The 21,159-nt window shown below is 38.9% G+C and overlaps 3 protein-coding genes across 9 annotated transcripts; all 3 read left to right on the top strand.

Moving 5' to 3' along the window:
* The first annotated feature begins 486 nt into the window (after nt 1–486).
* matn3a (matrilin 3a) lies at nt 487–9,944 on the top strand. Of its 7 annotated transcripts, none has more exons than XM_089118871.1 (10): nt 487–735; nt 1,409–2,398; nt 3,011–3,586; nt 4,510–4,635; nt 5,991–6,197; nt 7,626–7,778; nt 7,984–8,109; nt 9,132–9,230; nt 9,398–9,467; nt 9,543–9,944. In XM_089118871.1, exons 1-9 carry the CDS (start codon nt 579–581, stop codon nt 9,451–9,453), a joined length of 2,490 nt encoding a protein of 829 aa, XP_088974997.1. In that variant the 5' UTR covers nt 487–578; the 3' UTR covers nt 9,454–9,467; nt 9,543–9,944. The 7 variants fall into 7 exon arrangements, with proteins under 7 accessions (XP_088974997.1, XP_088974996.1, XP_088975000.1 ...); XM_089118870.1 differs by having other exon boundaries at nt 5,991–6,206; XM_089118874.1 differs by lacking the exon at nt 1,409–2,398 and having other exon boundaries at nt 5,991–6,206.
* A 3,000-nt stretch (nt 9,945–12,944) lies between these two features.
* Nucleotides 12,945–13,983, top strand: ttc32 (tetratricopeptide repeat domain 32). The gene is made up of 3 exons (XM_039690267.2): nt 12,945–13,104; nt 13,298–13,464; nt 13,724–13,983. The coding sequence occupies exons 1-3, from the start codon at nt 12,989–12,991 to the stop codon at nt 13,849–13,851; spliced, it is 411 nt and encodes a 136-aa protein (XP_039546201.2). The 5' UTR covers nt 12,945–12,988; the 3' UTR covers nt 13,852–13,983.
* A 1,742-nt stretch (nt 13,984–15,725) lies between these two features.
* zpax1 (zona pellucida protein AX 1) lies at nt 15,726–20,860 on the top strand. Its single transcript, XM_039690266.2, has 21 exons — nt 15,726–15,877; nt 15,950–16,035; nt 16,131–16,226; nt 16,307–16,431; nt 16,503–16,643; nt 16,721–16,828; nt 16,898–17,062; nt 17,135–17,231; nt 17,412–17,629; nt 17,700–17,853; nt 18,044–18,252; nt 18,322–18,439; nt 18,527–18,726; nt 18,796–18,910; nt 18,995–19,164; nt 19,231–19,334; nt 19,418–19,548; nt 19,685–19,874; nt 20,339–20,477; nt 20,546–20,648; nt 20,742–20,860. Exons 1-21 carry the CDS (start codon nt 15,855–15,857, stop codon nt 20,816–20,818), a joined length of 2,769 nt encoding a protein of 922 aa, XP_039546200.2. The 5' UTR covers nt 15,726–15,854; the 3' UTR covers nt 20,819–20,860.
* Nucleotides 20,861–21,159: the final 299 nt, after the last annotated feature.

The raw sequence follows: 21,159 nt of genomic DNA, 5'->3' as shown, positions 1-21,159 counted from the left end.
GAGATCGAACTGGAGAGTCATGAACGTGCAAGGCAAGCATTTGAGCTAATAAAACTTAAACTTTTTTTTTTTTTTAAATGAGCGATCGTTTCGCTTGATAAGACCCTTATTCATCGTCTAGAATCATTTAAAGCCCTTTGAGCAGTTTGCACTGAAAGTGTCTTTTGGACCTTGAACCGTTTGGTTCCCACTGAAGTGCATTATATGGAGAAAATCCTGGAAAGTTTTCATCAAAAACCTTAATTTTCTTTTCGACTGAAGAAAGTAAGACATGGACATCTTGGATGACATGAGGGTGAGTAAATTATCAGCAAGTTTTTTTCAAAAGTGAACTACTCCTGGAATGTTTTGCATACTTTATCAGGTATATTGTGCAATGTTATGTGTAATTCAGATTCCTGGTAATTTGAGGTGAGGTGAGGCTCCCCCTCCTTTATTTGGATTGGACAAAAATCTGACGCATTTCTTTTCAACTCTATAAATATGCGGTCTAGGATGCTGTCAGAAGCATACTGGTGTCAGTTAGATGAGAGGACCGCACACAAACCTGGAGCAGACTTGAGAAGAACGCAGAAACAATGAAGTCCTTCATTGGGAGTTTGGTATATTGCTTCTCTCTTTTGCTGGTGGATCTCTGTGAATCCTATGACCTGAACAATCCATCCTACATTTTGGCCCAAAGTTATGCACAAAGAAGAAATCATGCGCTTCCACACCGGACATTGAACCCAGCAGGTAGGTTTCTGAACTTAGTCAAACATGTCAGTTGGAACTAACATAGTGGTTTAAGTTATGTATTATTCAATTTTCAGTGTTTGCATTATATCTTAAACTGCATCACAGCAATGGAACATTTAAGGTTTCATTATTTTACTAGATGCGTTACAAAAAATATTTACATAACAGTATGTAATTCATAGTGAAATGCACAATGTTAGTAATATATTTAGTGCATTTATTATCGCAAATGTGAAAATAAAATGCATCCACATTTAAGCATTGAAGGGCTTGTTCACCCCAAAAATAAAAATGTCTTCATTTACTCAACATGTATGACTCTTTCATCTGTGGAACACAAGAACATTTTGTGAAAAATGCCTCTCGGTCAATGAAGAATATTTTGTGTTACACACAAGAAAGAAATGCATACAGGTTTAGAATCACATGAGGGTGAGTAAATAATGACTGAATATTTTTGTGCGAACCGTCCCTTGTGTATGCATAAAAAAAAAGGGCATGAATGCTACAGAAAAAGCATTCGTGGGATAATATCTGAGTGGCATGTATTTTAAATGTTTAACAATGAGAATTCGGGGCATGTATTGCAAACAATGCCAATTGTATTTGTTTGACTGACGTTCTGTTTGCCTAATTTCCTGTTCCCCTTCAACCTTCTGATGGTCCGTAGTGTACAGGACTAAGTACTGGTTAGATGGACCTGATCACCCTCACAAACAGAGGAGGAGGATTTTGCCCCATCTTATCCCAGTAGGTTATCCAGGACCCACAGCTCCTTCTCAGCGCACAGTTTATGACTGGCTCAAAGACATACCAACCACAAAAGTTTATAGTAAAAATAATGACCAATCCCCACCTGTGGCAATCAAGCAGCTGAAAGGTGAATGGGCGCCAGTAGTTTGTCGAAAAGTTCAATATCCAGACCAAGCGGTTGTAGTTACAGGAGAATCAGGGGAAAATACAGGCGTTTCAGTGGTGGTTCCACAACAACAGTATTCAGGTCCAGAGAAATCAGTGGTTCAGTCAACAAATAACCAACCGGCCGCCCCTGAGACAGGTTTTCAGCCATCAAAGACACATTCCTTGAATTTGGCAGGCAAACAATCTTTGAATCTCTCCCTACCTCGGGAATCCGTGCCAAAATCCTTGTCAAAATTGGCACAAGAACCTTATTCACAAGGCACCTCAACCCAATCCCTTCCAACCACTACCATGACACCAGAGGCATATCCTCAAAGTACCTTCTTCGAATCCCTGCCGACATCCACCCTTACACCAGAGACATACTCCCAGAGCACCTTATCCCAACCCATGCCAAAGTTCCCCTATACTGAAGGGCCAAATCCTCAAAGAATCCCACCCCAATCAGTCTCACTAGAGCCGGATGCCCAAGGTGCCTTCCCCGAATCCCTGCCATCATCCACACTGACATCAGAGACCAATCCCCAAAGCACTTCACCCAAGTCTGTGCCAATGTCCACTCATAGATCAGGGCCAATTTACCAAAAGATCCCATCCCAATCTCTGTCAACATCCAATCTGACACAAGAGGCACATCTTCAGACTGTCCCACCACAGTCCAATGAGCCACAAGAATCTCTACCAGAGGCACCAGGCAGGATTATTACCCACGGCAGGATAGCCATCACAGGGTCGACAGGTATAATTCCATGAATAATTCTACTGCTTAGATTAACCCTCCATCTATTCATGCAGGGGTGACCAATCCTGCTCCCGGTGGGACAATGTCCTGCCATTTAGATCCAACCTGCCCCAACATACTTGTCTGAAAGTTTTCAGTAATCATGAAGACTATGATTAGCTTTTTCAGGTGTTAATAAGGATTGGATCTGAATTCTGCAGGGCAGTGGCCCTTCAGGGGTAGGATTGGACACCTTTTACATAAAAGCAGTAGGGATCTTAAGGGTTCTTTGTTTCAAAGGTGGATGAAGCAAAATGGCTTATTACTATTGTAGGGCATCTTACAGATCAGAAAATGTGACCTTTCATATTCCAGAAGCATTCTAGTATTCAAGTATGTCATTTTGCTGAGGTCCAAAGGGATATTTTAAAAGCGACCACACTAATCTAACTGTTTGCATGTAAAGTATATGCTTTACTCATATTTACCATTCCAATGGGTCAAGCCATATACCATCAACTTACCACCATACCATTTTACTAATCCTTTAATGGACTAAAACACCAGTTATATCATATAGACATTGAGTAACGCAACTTCTAAAGTGTTTAATTTTTACTGAACTCTCAGCAACAGATTCACAGTGTAGGAGCCGCCCGTTGGACCTGGTCTTCATCATTGACAGCTCACGTAGCGTGCGTCCAGGTGAGTTTGAGAAGGTCAAGATCTTCCTGGCTGACATGGTGGACACTCTTGATGTTGGTCCCGATGCCACACGTGTCGCAGTGGTGAACTACGCCAGCACCGTCAAAATCGAGTTCCTGCTGAAAAACCATCTTACGAAGGACACTATAAAGCAAGCCATCAACCGCATCGAACCCTTGGCAGCAGGAACCATGACTGGTATGGCCATCAAGAAAGCCATGGATGAAGCCTTTACTGAAAAGTCAGGTGCGCGGCCTAAATCGAAGAACATCTCAAAGGTTGCCATCATTGTCACCGACGGACGTCCTCAAGACCAAGTCGAGGAGGTTTCGGCTGCAGCACGGGCGTCGGGGATTGAGATTTACGCCGTTGGAGTGGACAGGGCTGACATGGGGTCACTGAAGCTCATGGCCAGCAATCCACTTGACGACCATGTGTTCTACGTGGAGACCTACGGTGTTATTGAGAAGCTCACCTCGAAGTTTCGGGAGACGTTGTGCGGTAGGGTTTATGCAAAAAAAGGGGAGATGGGGCTCTCTTTTTTTTCTTTTTTACAGGATATATATCTCAATCCTTGGGAGTGGGTGATGATTCATTCTCTGGAAACTCAGTTGGCTCTGAACACCAAATTTGAAAAAGTAATATTCATCAGACATCAAAACAATTCAAAGAACATTGTGATCATTTGGCATTCGAATTTATTGTGTTTTCCAGAAGTTTGAATCGTCAGATCGCAACACATTCTGAAGGAAACCTTTCTTTAGTATGTGAGTGCTGATAAAGCCCACCGATCATTCAAAGAAGCATTCTTCTAAGTTTGGCTCATTTGAATGCTTTGAATCTGCTAATATATGTGCTTTGCATCCTATTTTTGTGGAATGAAGGTCTTGGAATGGAATGCTTTTGAAATTTAATATTGTCAATGTCTTTTCACAATTGTTGTTAGATTAGGGTACTTCAAGTATGTTTTTTATAGAAACCTCAGATAACTGAGAGCTTTGAATATTTGACTGACTGCTTGTGGATAATTAAAATTGTTTGTCTTTTTCAGGAAGAGAGTCGATCTTTTGGACATTAAAATTGCTCAATCAAGTGCTGCGCTAGAAAAGTGCTTGCTAGTTACGCCTTCAGAGATTACAAACAATTTGCTCAGTGCAGCTGTCAGCTAGTCACCATAACATATTGATATAAATGCTAAATGCTATGCAAACTAAGGGCAACAAATTTGCTGAGAAATTTTAGCACACAAGAGCCAATAAAAGTCCCATAAAGTTCCCAGTGTGTCTTTAGGGACTTTACAGATATTTCGAACAATCTTCCCACCAAAAATAACCGCTAGATGTAATAAATCCAGGCAGATGCCCATGAACTTAATCTTGCTAGAGTGGCTCATCACTCAGTCGAGTAATGAAAGCTTGTTCCAGGTATGGACGCCTGTGCCATGGGACATCACTGTGAGCACATATGTGTCAGCAGTGGCTCCTCCTTTTACTGCAAGTGTCGGAAGGGCTATATTTTGAATGAAGACCAGAAAACATGTTCCCTAAAACGTAAGAGCCAGAAGATTATGCTAACTGCTTTACTTCAGATTTTGAAGACATACTTAGTACAAACATCATGTTTGATTTTATTTAACCGTGCCTAATTTCAGCTCAATAATAGAGAATGCTTACATTGCAACAATACTTAGTATACTATACTATACTATACTATACTATAGTTCTATTTGACTAACCTGTTTAGCTAGCAATTGCTTGCCAGCTTTTTACAAGTGTTCTGACTGTATTACTTGATATCATATGATGGCAGTCTATGATTCATTTATGGTATTGTGTGTGCTAAGTTACAGGTTACTTGAAGATGTTCCAAAACCTAGTGAGCTGCCTTGATGTTTACTGCCTACATAGGCAAAATATGCTAACATGCTAAGCTAACAAAGCAAATCTCCAAAACAGAAAATGTTTGTTAAAGTCGTCTATTTTTGTTTTTTACATGTTTGGGCTGCTGCCTTAGATTTAGGTGAAAATGATGTATTTTAGAAGGCAGCATAATCTTGTTGTGGCTGATGTTTTGGAACAGCCTTTGTGCTGTTTGGGCAGGTCATTAGGTTTTGGAATAGAGCTGTAATTTAGGTATGTGTGTGCAATGTAACATTGTTTTCTCACTAGCAGCTGAATAGCCACTAATTCAACCCATGCAAAATCACTGTTGAATTACCGTGGACTTTCCTGTTCTGTATATCCGTTGCCAGAACAGAACAGCAATAACATCAGTGTCAATGTTGCTGTAAATCTGAGACAGATGACAAACCATAGCTAATTTATTAGATGCAGATTATATTTCATATGAGGCCAATGGAGCAGATTGCTTAGAGGTGTATTGGTTACATCTTGACTTTAAAATGCCTGGAAACTTTGCTTGACTTTTTAGGTAAAACAAGACACATTTATTTGAAAAACGACATTGCATAAAATATCAAGACTCGTTTTAATAATAAGTTGTTCGAATAAGAATAAGTAGACTAGAATAAGTTGTATCTTGACTATAAGTTTAACTGCAATTTTTACTTAAAATGAGTGAAAAAAAATCTGCCAGCACAATATGGCAAAATGCACTCGTATCGAAAATACATAAGTCTTAATATTTAATGCAGTCTTGCTTCTTAAGTAAATTTGGGTATTTTTTTTATACGAACTAGAATACCTGAAAAGAAATACTTGTTAAGAATAGGATTGTATGCAGTGTGAAGTTCAATTTCATTGACCATGTTAGTATTGAATTAGTTTGAGACGGTAAGCTTGGCAGTGTCATTGTTTAAATCCTCAAACCTTGCAGTGTAAAAATCCCTGTTTTTCTTTTACCGTGCACAGCATTGTCAGTGTTTATGTCCTATGGCTTATTCCAGATGTGGATGCCTGTGAAATTGGACACAGCTGTCAACACATTTGTGTGAGCAGTGGCGACTCTTATCACTGCAAGTGCCGCTCAGGCTTTGTCTTGAACGATGACATGCAAACATGCTCCATTAGAGGCGCTGGTGCTTACGGACTTGGTGAAAGTGTACACAGGGGTGACCAGAACAGAAGGAATGATGGCGACCAAAATGGTGAAGGTAGCGCTAGTGAGTTACGATCAGAAATGACTATGACTTTATTCATGCCATTTCGTGATCTGAAAATCAAATAAAAATTCCATCAAATGATTAAAAGTATAGTTACCCGGCTGCTATTGGACATTAATATTATTTTAACAAAAAGTTTTTAAAATTGTAGCTTTGCAGCAATGTGTCCCAATAGGGTTGGGCGATATGACCAAATTCTTATTTTGCGATGTGAGAAATGTATTTCACGATAACGGATATATATCATGATATAGCTATTTTGTGCTGTCTAATTTATGTTATTAAAATAAGCAAATTACAAATAATAGGAAAAATGCAATAAAACTAAAAAAAAAAGAGTTAAACTAATTAAGGCCCTGTTTACACGAGAATGCTCGCGGGTGAAAACGTAAAAATATTTTATCAGATGTGCCTTTCGTTTACACGGCGACGGCGTTTTGGGGGCTTAAAAACGAAAAAAAGTGAAACCACCCTCCAGAGTGGAAATCTTAAAAACGCTCCACCGCCGCGTTCCCGTGTGAAGGGTAAAAGCGCAAAAGTCTGCTTGACAGTGAAGGTTGTACACAGGCGCGCGGACTTGATGTTGTTGTGTGGCAGTGCTTCACATCGCCACCTAGCCGCCTGGAGTGTACACTACATTGAAGTTCACACACTTTTGCATCACCATATGCACGCAGATTTCCCACCCAAAAACACTCGTCTAAACGCAGAATAAAAAGTGATAACGCAACGCCACTTTTGTGTTTTCTGTTCAGAATCATTTCCGTGTAAACAAGTTTTTAAGTAACCAAATGTAACCAGTTTTTCAAATGTAAAAAAAAAAACATTTACTGCATTCATAAAATATAAATGTGTTCTTATTAAAGCTAAAAACAAGTTATTGAGTCAAGAGAAGTAAGTTATTTTCTAATTTGTTTGATACATATTAATGACACAGATCAACAGGTAACGATTAATTAGGCTGCTGTCACTTTAAGACCAAATGCACCAATCCATTATACTGACATCCGGTTTACACCCAACTGCTTACTTTCCTTGGGACATAACCAGCTGTGTTTACATGAATACGCCACACGACGGGCATTTTGACATATAATTGCGTGCGTATTCGACCATTCAAGCGCAATAAGACGTGAATTCGTGATCGCCAGCTTTCTGTGTGCGCACTTTAGCAGTGTGCCAGTCATCCTTTTCAGGATGTATTGTGCTTATAACTGTTTTTAACATCCAGCAAGTCCCAGTGTTTAAACTCACTCTGAAGTGTCAATAGTGCTAATGCATACCACGATATACCCAACGTTTTACACCGTGGTAACGATATTGTTATACCGCCCAGCCCTATGTCTCAATGGATATTCTGAAAGTCAAGTAGGAAAAAATAATCCCAGACCTACTGGCCATCGCTATGGCTTATTTCAGGTGTGGATATCTGTGCGTTGGGCCACGACTGCCAACACACTTGCGTGTCCAGCGGTTCCTCCTATTACTGCACGTGTCCCCCTGGCTTTGTCTTGATGCAGGACACAAGATCATGCTTCAAAGCCAGTGACGCTGATGGTGATGGTAGTGCCAGTGAGTCTTCTGTTTCAGACCTTCATAAATGGTATTATCATCATACCATTTTATGATAGGTTTCTTTAGCCAGCTCAGGATTACATAAATATGTTTGTTGTTAAAAATGTAATATTCTTTTAAGAAGAATCGAATAGTTCTGTTTTCTTGTATGTGTTGCTGAGGTTTGTTAGCTTCAGGGCTCTAGAGTTTGAACTTATTGCAGGTCTGGACTACTGTGTGCTGGGTCATGAATGTGATCACATTTGCGTCAACGATGATTCTTCCTATCATTGTGAGTGCCGGCAGGGTTTTGTGTTGCAAGAAGACAAGAAAACATGTTCCAAAAAACGTAAGAGCTCAACCATGTGTTTTTCTGCACTTGATTGATACTTATGATAACAAATGGTTAAATTATTGCGCTGAATGCACGTTGAAAATAGCACCAAACAATAATAGCCACTGTGGTGATGCATTATATGGCTTTGAAATATGTGTGTGGGCAATAGCCTACTGGTCAAATTATTCCGATTTTTTTATGCCTTTGAAAGAAGCATCTTATTCTCACCAAGGCTATCAAAAATACAGTAAAAATACAGTTATAGACCTTATGTAGCCTCGCCCCTTTTCAGCGTTGCGCTCGTTGTCTTTTGACTTCCGGTCTGTATCTCCGCAGCGATCTTGCATGAATGAACTGCTCGTAAAACATTTCCCGGTCGACATTTGTTAAGACATCTACTTTACAATGATCATGATAAACATTAGAATGCTCATGATAACTTTTGTTAACTCTACAATAAGTAAATCCACTTCACCAGCTAATTAGGCTACTCCTCGACAGCGATGCCATAGAACAGAGCGACCGCAAAACCGGAAGTTCAAAGACAATATTCTAAATATGACGGCGCCCACGTTTCTCTGGTGCAGTTTATAACTGTTTTTTATTTGAATATATTATAAAATGTAATTTATTCCTGTGCTGCAAAACTGAATTTTCCGCATCATTACTTCAGTCTTCAGTCACATGATCCTTGAGAAATAAATTGAAATAAAATAAATTGGGATCACTAAGCTTCATCTGTCAGTGTCTTATAATTCTGACATGTTGAGTCAGTTGAACGCTGATTCAACATCGATGTAAAGTAAACCAATAATAGGCTATGTAACACTCTCACAATGTTGTGAGAAATTCAGAAATGAACAACATTGCATGAACTGTCTTGCACAGTGTTACATAGTTGCTAAAATACTTTATGAAATAACTTTCACTTTGGAGTTGGGGGTAGATAATTTGCTCTGTAATTATTACCCTTAATTCAAATCACCCTTTGCGAGGTATTTCTGTGATATTTCTCGTTTGAATGTGATGTGAAGAGGTGAAGGTGGAGATCGTTCAGGACCCTTGCATGTGTGAGGCCCGACTGGCTTTCCAGAGGCAGACACAAAGCTCCCTACAGGACCTCAACGCCAAACATATCCTTTCTGTCTTAGTGGAACTACATTTCCCATAATGCACTGCAAGTTGTTCCTCTTAAATCAACAATTCACCCAGAAATGTGAATTCTGCCATCTTTTTTACTTCCATATTTGTTTCTGGAAATGTTGCCATGTAAACCCTTTAACCTTAACAGCCGTTATACTTGCTGCTGTCACAAGAAAGGTCGAGCAAATGGAAAACATGCTGGGACGCATGTAACGGAGCAACTATTGGTGAGAAGTGATTCTCTGACGTGATTTTGATGGCTTTTATATTAAAAGCAGTCTCACTTTACTTCTGTTCATCAGGGTCCGATTCATCAGCAAAGCTTCATCAGGCCGCACAGTGATCTCATGAACATCTTTATGGCTTCAAAACACCAGGAACACAGTTTTACATGTTCGCAGATCACTGACAAGCCTCAGAAATGATTATTAATTGTGTTTGAATATAAATGAATATTAAATAATGTAAGATGTATTGATTGTGTATGATGTGCTTTTGCTCTCGAGTAGAAAGCTTTTCATTTAAATAGACTAAATTATGTAATCTATTGTATGCATATCTTTGCCCATGTTCATATCAAATATAATTCAATATTATTATTGTTTAATCTAATGTAGACTCTCAAGTAAAAAATTCATACTCTACGATATTTATAATCAAGCATTTTAATCAATAGTATTACATTAAAACTTGAAATGCCTTCAAATAACAGTCTCAGTCTCTTTGTCTGGTTCATCATATTTGCCTTGCTTTCACAGGACATGGTATATTGAAGCAGTACAGACAGACGACAGACATCCCTATTGAAATCATTATCACACAGTTCAGCGAGACAGACTTTAACAGTAAGATGTCAAAAACCTGTCTGTCTGCGACCAATGTGAGATGTGCCTGAATCAATATCTCAAACATTAAAGACCAACTGTAGACTTCCAGTCTAGCCATAGACTAAACATAATCGTATGAACTGCATGAAAACATGTTCATGACATTAAGCTGTGTGAGATTGCGCACATGGACTATACAAACATTTGAACATCCCACAAATTCACACAGACTTACCTGAGAACATCAAGATCCCTCTCTCGCCCCAAACGAATCCCATCTAAAATCGATTCACAACCCCTTGGCAGCATTTTCAGTATCACATCAACTGATATTTCTCTATCACCTGTTAAAGCAAACAGAGTAAGTATTCATCTGGTTGCAAGGAGATGGAATGAAAGAGTTTTTTTTTTTTTTTTTTTTTTGAGAGGATGATCAATGCCCATCGGACTGCTCAAGGCTTTACTCACATTAGACTTAACGTGTTAATTCTCACAGCAAACACCAATATTTGGGTCAAAAGTGTGAGCAAAGATCATTCGGTTCTGTGCAGAAAATGAGGTCTTGAACTTCAGTGAGATCTGGGTGAAGGTGCACCAGGCACCATTGGTGCATTTCAAACTGCCCACCTTATGATTGCAACATATTTTCAATATAGAGTTCTGAAACATCTGAAGCTTGCTAGGGTTGTTCTTCTAAATAAATAAAGGGAGCAAATTAGAAGAGGGCATAGACCAGTTTTGATTTTGTTTAAAAAATAATACAAGAGCAAATAGTACTCTTTATCATCTTTACAAAACATCCACTTTAAGCCACAAAGTTGATATTCTTCACTGTTTGTTTGGATTTTCTCTCGCAGATGTAGCCTAATGGTGTCAAAATCTGCAATGGTGTCCATTACGTTTGTAGTCGCAAAGTCACATTTGTGGACCTCCTGGTTCCTTATTTTGAACCTGGATCAATGCTTAATGGAAAGGTAAGCAAAATGTCATCCCTTATCGCAGAAGCCTTCAAATTGGTTCCCTTTCCTAACCTTAATCATTCCTAACAGATCTACGTGACTCGACAAAGCTGTATATCTTTTTAGGGGAGCAACTGGCCCAACAAACTGCTGTTGAATCTAACCACAAACAAGAATAGACGGGCTGCGTTCTCCCGTCCGTCCGTCGGTCGCAGTAAAATGATTTGAAATGAGGTGTGTAGGCCTATACGGGACGTCCCCTATAAGAAATAAGTCGAATAATAAAGTCGTTCAACAATAGGTGTGTAGCTACTCAACTGTCAGTGCCACAGACATATAGCGTAGCCTACCTTGTAGATTTAAGAGCTGTTCATGGACGAAACACCTAATGGAATATCCTCCCAGTTGAGATTACGTTAAATCAGTCAGATCGCTGTTTTAATTGAGCACGTGGTGAATGGTTGCTAAATGCTAATTAGATTTGGTTTTATGTAGTTGTTAGGAATATTTATTATTTTAGTGTAGGCCTATATATTTGTGTTTATAATTTTATTTATTTATTTATTGCCTTTGGATGTGGTTGAGTATACAAGGTAGGCTACATTTTAGCTTGCCTGGCCATCTTTTATCAGATGAGGACCACAATGGAAATAAGTTTGTAGCTTTCTTGAGTTATCCTCGACAGTTCTGATAAATAGGCTACATAATGTCAATGTGATGATAGCATCTTGTTATGCTTTTATTTTTTTACTGTCTAATAAATAATACAAATAAAAACATGAGATTCTCAATCACAACCATTTTAAAGTACACAGCGGCCAGTATTTCTACTGTCTGAATCTTGACTGGCACACTTTGCTGGTCATAAATTATCCTATTCCCTTCAAAGCATTCTATATTTCTTCCACTTGCATCTCAAACCATCTATTCTGTCAGAGACTGGTAGAAAAACAAGTCTGGTAAAGATTTTCACATCCTCACCTCACAGGTAAGCATGGAGCTGAGAAATTCCTCAGCAAGTTAAAAACTTTAGGCATATATTGTTTTTATCATGCTGAAAGACAGAACATATTGACATAACCAGGGTTGAATTTCTGTGCTAGACACCTCACAGAAATATTTTGCACATGCATTTCTTAGAAGTAAAATTACCAGATGCCAACAATATATGACCTCTATGTGTCTCTTTGAAAGTTTACTGATTTTATTTATTTATTCATTTGTATTATTATTTCACTTATTTACAAAACACAATTCACAAAATCTCTCGTTGGGAACACTTTACATGGTAGTCAAAGACAAGGATAATCATTACTCCAGCTCAGAAGGGGACGCTCGCGTATCGCTAACGTACAGAAACATCACGCGATCTAACGCTCATGAATATTAATTACGTTAAGTAACTGAACTGTCCTGGAACACGTAGAGCTCGCACTCCGCTCCAAACCAGCTCCAGACATGTCGGTGCTCCCGCCATCTTGGAACGGTAAGCATTTCGTTACTCACAGCAAGAATCAATGCATTGCTTCTGGTTTTGAAATCGCCATTATTTATATTCCCGAAGAAATTGTATAACTTTTCACATGTGAGAATGTGCTTGGTTCGTGTTTTTATGTATTAACACAACATTACAGTTGTTCTTGTTTTTTTTACTTTAGTACTTTTTATTTTATTTTTTTTTTTACTTTTAATGTTGTGTTAGCTAATGCCTACGTCTTGTATTATGTTAGTTTAGTCAAATCATCTGTTTAAGTCATTTGCAGATAGGTTATAGTGTGTCTACGGTTGCAGACGCGGTCAACTTGCTCTCGAGTGTTGTGTTTTGACCGGCTTTGACCGTTCCAATACGGCGGACAACAACTAATGTGTATCTAGCCTATGTAGCCTAAAAATGTAAATAACTACGTTACGTACACCGCGGCAGTAACTATTCATGAGTTGACTGTCACCACAGCGCGTCTCATGGAGGACAGCGATCTTATAATCCTACAAAAAGCACATGATGAGTTCAACAGTAAGAATTTTAAACGAGCAGAGGAAATATACACACAATTCATCGAGTCCTGCTCCAAATCCAGGTATTAATGACTATAAATAATTTAATGTGAATAAATTAGAAGGAAACTGCCGGTGTAAACATTAGCAAGCACAGTCTACATGTAAACTGTCAAGTGTATCAAAAAAAAAAACTATGATTAACTTGTCATTGAGGTGGTTAATAATTGAAGATCATTTGTTTTCTCTAAAAATCACATGTTTTATGTATTCTAGAGACTGTAATGCTCGTGATTTGGCCATCGCCTATAATAATCGAGGGCAGGTGAAGTATCTCAGGGTGGATTTCTTTGAAGCCATGGATGACTATACTTCGGCCATACAGATCAACAGCCAGTTTGAAGTGCCATTATATAACAGAGGATTGGTACGTTATAGATTGGGTAGGTAAAGTTTAAGATGAAGTATTTTCCGATCCACATGCATCCCACCTTGCTTAAAAACGTATTAATCAAAAACGTATAAAACTTGTGAAAAACATATAATAAATTATGTATGCATGCTTAATGGGGCACCAGCCAGACTAGTTTTAAACTAGCTCAGACATCCAACCAGTTAAACTTTGTTTTATCCGGAGCATTATTTTTTCTGTCAATCTTTTGTGTTGGTGCTGTATGATTTATGTGTGTTCTTCTTCCCAAGGCTTTTTCAAGGAGGCTGAGAGTGACTTTAAGAGAGCCCTGGAGCTGAATCCTGGTTTCAAAGATGCTAAAGAAAGTTTGAGTCAAACTCTCCTGGACAGTGAAGAAAAGTGGAACAGAGGCTACTGATGAGAACTAGTCATTCAATTTTACATTTCATCTCATCTGAACCAAGTTGTTTGAACTGTTGAGTCAACAATATGTTATATTGTCATTGACAATCAATGTTTCTGTATGTATACTGATAGTTTTTTTTGGCAATTACAAATCATGCACAACATCAAAAACATCAAAGTGCAGTCTGATTTAGATGATTCATTGCTCCTTGATCTGGATTGATTGACACACATTCGTTTAGTGAAGTTCAGAAGAGATTCGCAGTTTTGTGTAATGAAAACGTGAACCTTAAATGCATTCAGTTGTGATTGACAATCAAACAATGACTAAAATTTGACCAAGAATACACTGCTTGTATGATGCATTTATTTTTTTAGATATTCTTAGGGAATTCTTATATATTTTAGGGAACTGAATAGGAGCAATAGTCTAGAAACAAATATTTGATTTGTATGATGCATTTTTCCATACTCTGTTTCCTTGTGTTATCCAGACCTGGAACCTTTTCTAAACTGCAGAACCCTGTCAATTATAAGTGTTACGATAATTATCTATATATATATATATATATATATATATATATATATATATATATATATTAATAAACACGTTCTTTAAAATGTGAATTTTAACTTGTTAAAATACATTTTTTGAGTTTCACAAGACCTTTGAAGAATATGACTGGTACATATATCCAAATAACTCCAAAATAAAATAAAAAAGTGGGATTTTGTACTATTTAGGTATACTTTACTTTAGGAATTCTTTTCTTTAGGTATTCTCAAATTAAACCACAAAGGAAAAACTGCTTGTCACTGATATTACTTGTACCCTAGTGATGTTACGTATGACACTGAAGCTTCGATGCGCGTATCACATATGCGACACAATTTGTAGTGAAGCCCCGTATCGGGGTGTGTATTGGTTTTCCCAGAGTCACGTGATCTATGACAAATGAAGCCTCATTTTCTGTCCGATCACGTGCGAGTTTCGCTTTGGGTGTCAGAAGGCTCGAACTCCAGATCTCATTTAACGAGTCAACGTTGCCTCAGTCTGGTTGATGGGTGTTTGAGTGCTGTACTTTGAAAGTTAATAGCTAAATATAATTCATTAAATAACCAAAATGTATTTTTCACTACTTAGTCTATTCTTTTTTGTTTTGTCTTTTTGTTTTTGTAAAATCTTTGCACTTTGGTGGATTTGGTAATTTGGTGTTGGTATTTGGTTCCTACAGTTACTAAGCACTATCGCCAAGTGTCATATATTTAAAAACAGATGATCCTATCAGACAATGTTATATATTCATTGTGTGGGTGTGTACAGAGAGAGAGAGAGAGAGAGAGAGAGAGAGAGTAGGCCTACATTAAATCTTATTGAGTAATATATGCTTATATTATATTTTATTGCCACACTTTAATGGGAAAATGAATTTATTAAATGAACAAATCAAACACAAACATGTAAGGTTTTTATTTGTAGACGTAACATTGAAACGCTGTAGTGTGTTGTTGCTTCATATGCCAGAGCTTCTGGCTGCTTTATTTTAAATAAGCACCAGATGGCGCTGTTCTCGACGCTCTCGAAGCTTTGAATCTTTTCCCGGAACAGTCAGTGGAAAGCCTCATTGCTTCATGAAGCTTCATTTCTCCATCCCTATTGTACCCTGCAGTACCTAACTAAAATGTACATTTATTTAACCTTATCAGAAGCCTGTACTGTTCCTATAAATAATATTTTATTGCAAACGATCATTGGCTGGGCTCAGCTTTCATTCAGTAATGGTGAGAGGGATTCCTCCCTCTAATTACGGCGGCATAATAGTTAACTCATGACACCTGTTCTTTAGATGAAGATGATGATGAGTATCACCTGTGCGCTAGATTGATTACTTCATTAATTTCCATTTAAATAGCCTCACAAGCGTTACTTTCTGTGCTTGAGCTTGACAGCTTTACATTTAGGTGTTTAAAATACATCTAGTCCACCTGATAACAGAGGACTGATTTTGAGCAGAGATGCCATGGTTTACGGGGATTTGGTAAATTATAATCTGTGTTAAGAATTTTTTTTCTTTGGTTCAGTTGTTTATTAATGTTTTGTTCTCTTTCAGTGCTTTATGGTTTGTGGTTTTGGCACAAAACTTCAGTGTTGGATCAGCAAAGAAAAATGTGTTTCCAGCACAGAGTTTCAACCAAAGTATGTCATGTATGTTTGTTAGTTTAGGTGTGTTTGTCACAATTACCACTAATGTCCACTTTCCTTCTGTTTCTCTTAAATTACATATTTTTCAGGAACAGGATTGAAAACCGATTGTCTGGAAGGTTATATGCGGCTAACAGTAGATAAGTCTCTAGCTTTTGGAAGTCTGGTTGAATTTGATGCCATGAGTAAGTTGCCAACAATATGTTATATTGCCCAACAAGATTGTAATCTATAGTTTTAACTTTGAGGTTTTTTTTCCTTTCAGATGGCTCCCAAATTGAACCTATAACTCCGAGCCTGGCTTCTCAATGTGGCTTTAGTATAGACTCTGATCCCTGGGGTAACTACAGAGTCTTTGCGTCTTTTCTCAACTGTTTTGCAGAGAATGAGGTAATTGGCTCTCTTTGGCCTTAAAAACAATTGCTGTGTTGTACAGTCTTTCACTTCTGTCTCCATTTCAGGATGATCACCTGTTTGATATTAACATGCGTGTCCGAGTGCGTGGTGTCAAAGCTGAGCAAGACGTCTTTCATGTGGAGAAGACCTGTACCCATGACAAGTGGGCCCCCCGTGAAATTGTTTGCAACCGGAATTATATGGAGGTAAATCATTGACTTAAGCTACACCACTAAAACATCTAGTGGTCTTAAGATATCTGAACAAGGTACTTTCCTCCTAGGTTTCCGTTAATCGATTGCCGGGAGAAATTACAGCCATGCATAGGCAGCCTAAGGTGGCCCAAAGCAAAGCAAAGGGTGAAAACCAGTGGGCTGATACGGTTTCTGAGGTATGGAGAATCAGTTTTTGTGTTGTCTTTGCACATGCAGCTTGGTCATGTGCACTCCTCACCTTCTAGGCTATTACCTCAAGAAACAACATCTGGCGAATGGTGTTTTTTACGCCAAAACAAAAAGCTATGGTTTTGGAAGATGCCCTAAGGGCAGGATATGGAGTAACAACAACCAAGTCTCGATTGGTGCTACGAAGTGGTTTTGACATGCCTGAGACCTATGTAGAAAATGTGAGTAGGAACTCTAGTTCGATCATTTAATTGCTAAGAGCTATTGTTTGAGCTGTTGCATATTCTCTACAGGTGAATGGAATACCAATGAAGATGATAAAGGTGACTACCTACTTCAAGAGACAATGGTCTGTAACCATGTTGGATACCATTGCTGCATGTCCAATTGGTACGTGTGACAATACATTTGAACCAATATTTGCAGATTCCTTTTCCTATAGAGCCATTTTGTTTCCTTATGTGTTAGTTCGAATTAAATGCATTAAAATTAGTTGGGTGTGTTGTAACCAAATCAAGTGATCTTCAAAACCAGGATGGAGGAACCCTGATCTATTGCTTTACTTAACAGGTGGCCTTTCTTTTACCGATGAAATGATCACCTGGTACTTCCCCCGAGTTAGTCCACTAATGACTTCTCCTGAGGCCAATATCCTTGGGATGTTCATGGGAATTGATGGGAGTCAAATAGACTCGGCGCAGATGGCCACCAGAGGATATGTCTTGACAATCGAAGGCAATAATATTGTAATGAAAATACCAATTGGTGGACCAGATGGCTACTACAAGGTTGGCTTTCTTTCTTGAATTTGACCACTTTAAGTCTTGAGCTTAAGCTAATGGCTAACTCCTGTTGTAGAGTCATGCTGTGGACAACCAGTACAACATAAGATACTACATCGAGCCAATGCTGCAGTTACTGTGGAGTGAGGGAGGCATGGATTCTACTAGATACAGAGTCATCTTCCCCATCATGACTCCTTTCATGCCTAGACCACCGCAATTTGTTGACCGTGAGTTGTGGGTTCTTTTACATCCCAAGCTAGTACAGTATTTGTAGTACTGCAAAGTTTTTCACTCCGTTTTCCTGTTGAGTGTGTAGTCCTTACTTGCTCCATCGCTACATGCTCTAGTGGCACTTTCAATTGGGCGTGTTTGTGTAGCAGTAATTTGATTTTAATGGCTTGACTTTCTTTCCCTTAGTCACTGATGCAGACAAAAGGATGTTTGATGTGCTCCTGGGTCCTTTCCTTTATGATGTCGAGTTGGTAAACCTCACCTTTCCCACTGGAGTCCTTACTTTGGCAGAGGCCAATTTGAGGGGGTTCAACATACAAGAACAGCGCTTTCAAAATGGCTCCAAGGCGTTTAGACTTCAAGTCCCCTTCTCTGACTCTTTTGTTGGTAAAACTGTAAGTGTCTATAATTCAGTGGGGCTGTTTTGTTTTGGCTGTTTCTGATCTCCACTTGTTTCCTTGCAGCAAACTGATTTGCTGCTTACAGTTTATAGTCTTCAGCTTGTCTACGGTTTTATGATCTTCCCCGAATCCACTTCATTCTCCTACATTGCAAAGGTTGACGTAACCCTTCAAGATGTCAGTAAGTAACAACTTGGTATCTGAAGTCATCTCACAAATACTAAAGCATTTTTTGGTTTTTGTTGCTAACGAATTGTTCCCGATCCAGCTCTCCCAACTGTGGGTGGCTCCTGTGATGAGGAAAAGTTCTACATAACGATTTCATATGGAAATCTGGGCAAAAACTTTAATATTATGCTGGGAAAGCGTGAACTGACATCAGGCCTGAGTGCAGAGTATAACCTAAAGGAGAACGTTAGTCACGTGAGCTTGATGGTGCCTTTCCTAGCATCTGATGTTGCGTTTGAGGTATGACTTCCCTTTGTTACCTTCTGTTGTATACTTTGCTGTGTCTAAGTGTCTCGCTTTACTTTGCAGCTGATGTACCCATCATCCTTGAGGGCACGGCTTGATGTGTTGCTTTGGGAGCCCGTCAACAAATGGACCCTTAGTGATTTCTCCCTGGCTTGCAACTTTCCCATGACAATGACTGGTATGTTCTTTCGCATGGTGTTACAATATATCAACTACATTCCTAGAGAATAACAATTGTTTTGGCATGACCTTTTCCCCCCAGAGTGTTTTAGCAATGGCTCCATGTCAGCCCTTGCAGTAAAGGTGGAATCTGTACCCCAGCTTAATCCCAGTCAACTTACCCTGAGAGATCAGTCATGCAGACCCAAATTCAGCAATGACCGCTTTGCCTACTTCTCGTATGACGCAAACAGTTGTGGAACCACTAGAAAGGTATGGAGTTGACTTATTCTCTTAGTTATAAATGTACACCCTCTAATGCTCCTGTCTCTCCCTCAGTTTTATGATGGTGTCATGATGTATCAGAATGAAATCGTTCTGGGTAACGGGCCACCAGTTTACCAGAAGGGGAAAACCGCTCTACCTCTTGATCCAGAGTATCGGTGAGATGGGCTATATAATAGTTTGTTTCATTCCTGCTTATTGACGTCTTTGAAATTTTAAAGTGCTCTTTTCTCATTGTTAGAGTGACCGTGTCCTGCTTTTATACGCTAAATGATACCCAGACGATTGCGTTTTTCACAAAGCCGCGGGAAAATGAACCTTTGCCGGAGACTGGTTTTGGGGAGCTGCATGTTGAACTGAGACTTGCTTTGGGTATGCTAGAATACTTTAATTTAATTGCCATCTGCTTAAAGACCCAGTTGAAAAGGAGTCTTGGACAATTGAAAAGTGGAAGGTTGACTTCAGATGTGCTCTTCATGGATCATGATCATTCTCTCCCTCCACCCAGATGGATCTTATAATAACTTCTATGCAGCGGAGGATTACCCAGTTGTACGGCACTTAAGAAGTCCTCTGTTCTTTGAGGTGGTGCTGCTTAAGTCCACTGATCCTCAGATCGAGCTGGTCTTGGAGAGTTGTTGGGCGACTATGAAAGAAGACCGGATTTCTACTCCAAGTTGGGACTTGATTGTAGATGGGTAACAAGTTTATTTTTTTTATCTAATTGACCCCTTACTAAGTGTTCCATATTAAATGTTACTAATCAGAACTACCAAAACAATTTTAGAAATGGGTTTGAATGAGGTTGAATGCTACCAAAGTCTTTAAAAATCCTCTTTGGCAGGTTTTACCCTTAAGTCGTCTCCAAAAACATTGCCAGAGGTTGTCTCATCTTTCCGTCACAAATTAACATTTATACCATGCAGTGTTAAGTTCTTTACACTTGCTGTTCTGCTGCCCATTCAACATGAAAACTGAGTTGAAAGTTCATTTTTCCAGGGATTGCTGCAATGCATGCAACAGGCAAATTTAAAGAATAGCTTTAATGCAAAGCAAGGTTGATATGTAGGCTTTTTTTCCTGAGCGAGTGACTTGCTGTGGAAGAGCAGGGACTTGGAAAAGGACTTTAAAATCTGCTTTTTGTGTTCAATTCGTCTGACAGATGTGTGAATCTGGCTGACAACTACGAGACTGTTTTCCACCCTGTCAATCCTGGTGTGGTTCCATACCCGTCTCACGTGAAACGCTTTGAAGTGAAGATGTTTGCTTTTGTGCAGGATGGCGTCATGCTCCAAGATCAGGTATTTATATATCTTATCTGAGGAATGGTTGTGCGTTAGGCTGCATTACTGAACCTACTCCTCCACAGATTTATGTACACTGTAATGCTGTACTCTGTGATGCCAATCAGAATGATGGTATCTGTAAGAGGCAGTGTCCATCTCCCATTCCTTTAAATACCGGAAAGAAAGGTATGCTTTGACTTTTTATTGAATCCAGTATGGTAAATTGTCTATTGGTTTGTGGAGTGTCCAAACTATCTTATTTCTTCCCCATTTAACCAGTGCGAAGAGACACTACTATTGACCAGAACCAGAAAGCTCAGCTGTCAACAGGCAAAATTCTGCTCTCTGCCTCTTAGTCTGTTTTTGCAACCTTAATAAAGTCTTTCAAAAAAGCTTAATATTTGTGTCCTTCAGTTTGTCAAATTTCAGCCAAACTGAGGCTTTTTGAAGCTGACAGATTAAACCATGTGAGGATAACTTTTGAAGTTAAACTGTGTAAATGTTTTTCATGAGCTACAGTACAGGAGAATACAACTTAAGGATCCAATTAGCCTAAACATGACTTGCGTGGTTCCAATTGTTAAGTGTGCGAAAACAAAAGTGTCTAAATTTAGTATTGTTGTACTCCAGACCGGTCTCGGTCAAGTCCACTTGGTCTTGGACATTGAGGAGGGTTTTTTTTTTTTGTCATGTTGTG

This window comes from Pimephales promelas, chromosome 13, assembly GCF_988280905.1.
Source record: "Pimephales promelas chromosome 13, fPimPro1.hap1.1, whole genome shotgun sequence".
NCBI classification, from domain to species: Eukaryota; Metazoa; Chordata; class Actinopteri; order Cypriniformes; family Leuciscidae; genus Pimephales; species Pimephales promelas.
The sequence above is the reverse complement of the archived record's forward strand: the minus strand, read 5'-3'. Positions and strand labels throughout refer to the sequence as shown.

Coding starts and splice junctions, on each gene's coding strand:
- ttc32 (XM_039690267.2), top strand. CDS start 12,989: ATGGAGGACAGCGATCTTATAATCCTACAAAAAGCACATGATGAGTTC. Junction 13,105..13,297: donor GAGTCCTGCTCCAAATCCAG/GTATTAATGACT, acceptor TATGTATTCTAG/AGACTGTAATGCTCGTGATT. Junction 13,465..13,723: donor ATTGGTACGTTATAGATTGG/GTAGGTAAAGTT, acceptor CTTCTTCCCAAG/GCTTTTTCAAGGAGGCTGAG.
- matn3a (XM_089118870.1), top strand. CDS start 579: ATGAAGTCCTTCATTGGGAGTTTGGTATATTGCTTCTCTCTTTTGCTG. Junction 7,779..7,983: donor TGATGGTGATGGTAGTGCCA/GTGAGTCTTCTG, acceptor AACTTATTGCAG/GTCTGGACTACTGTGTGCTG. Junction 9,231..9,397: donor ACAGGACCTCAACGCCAAAC/ATATCCTTTCTG, acceptor CAGCCGTTATAC/TTGCTGCTGTCACAAGAAAG.
- zpax1 (XM_039690266.2), top strand. CDS start 15,855: ATGCCATGGTTTACGGGGATTTG. Junction 16,829..16,897: donor GGGCTGATACGGTTTCTGAG/GTATGGAGAATC, acceptor CTCACCTTCTAG/GCTATTACCTCAAGAAACAA. Junction 19,549..19,684: donor TGAACTGAGACTTGCTTTGG/GTATGCTAGAAT, acceptor CCCTCCACCCAG/ATGGATCTTATAATAACTTC.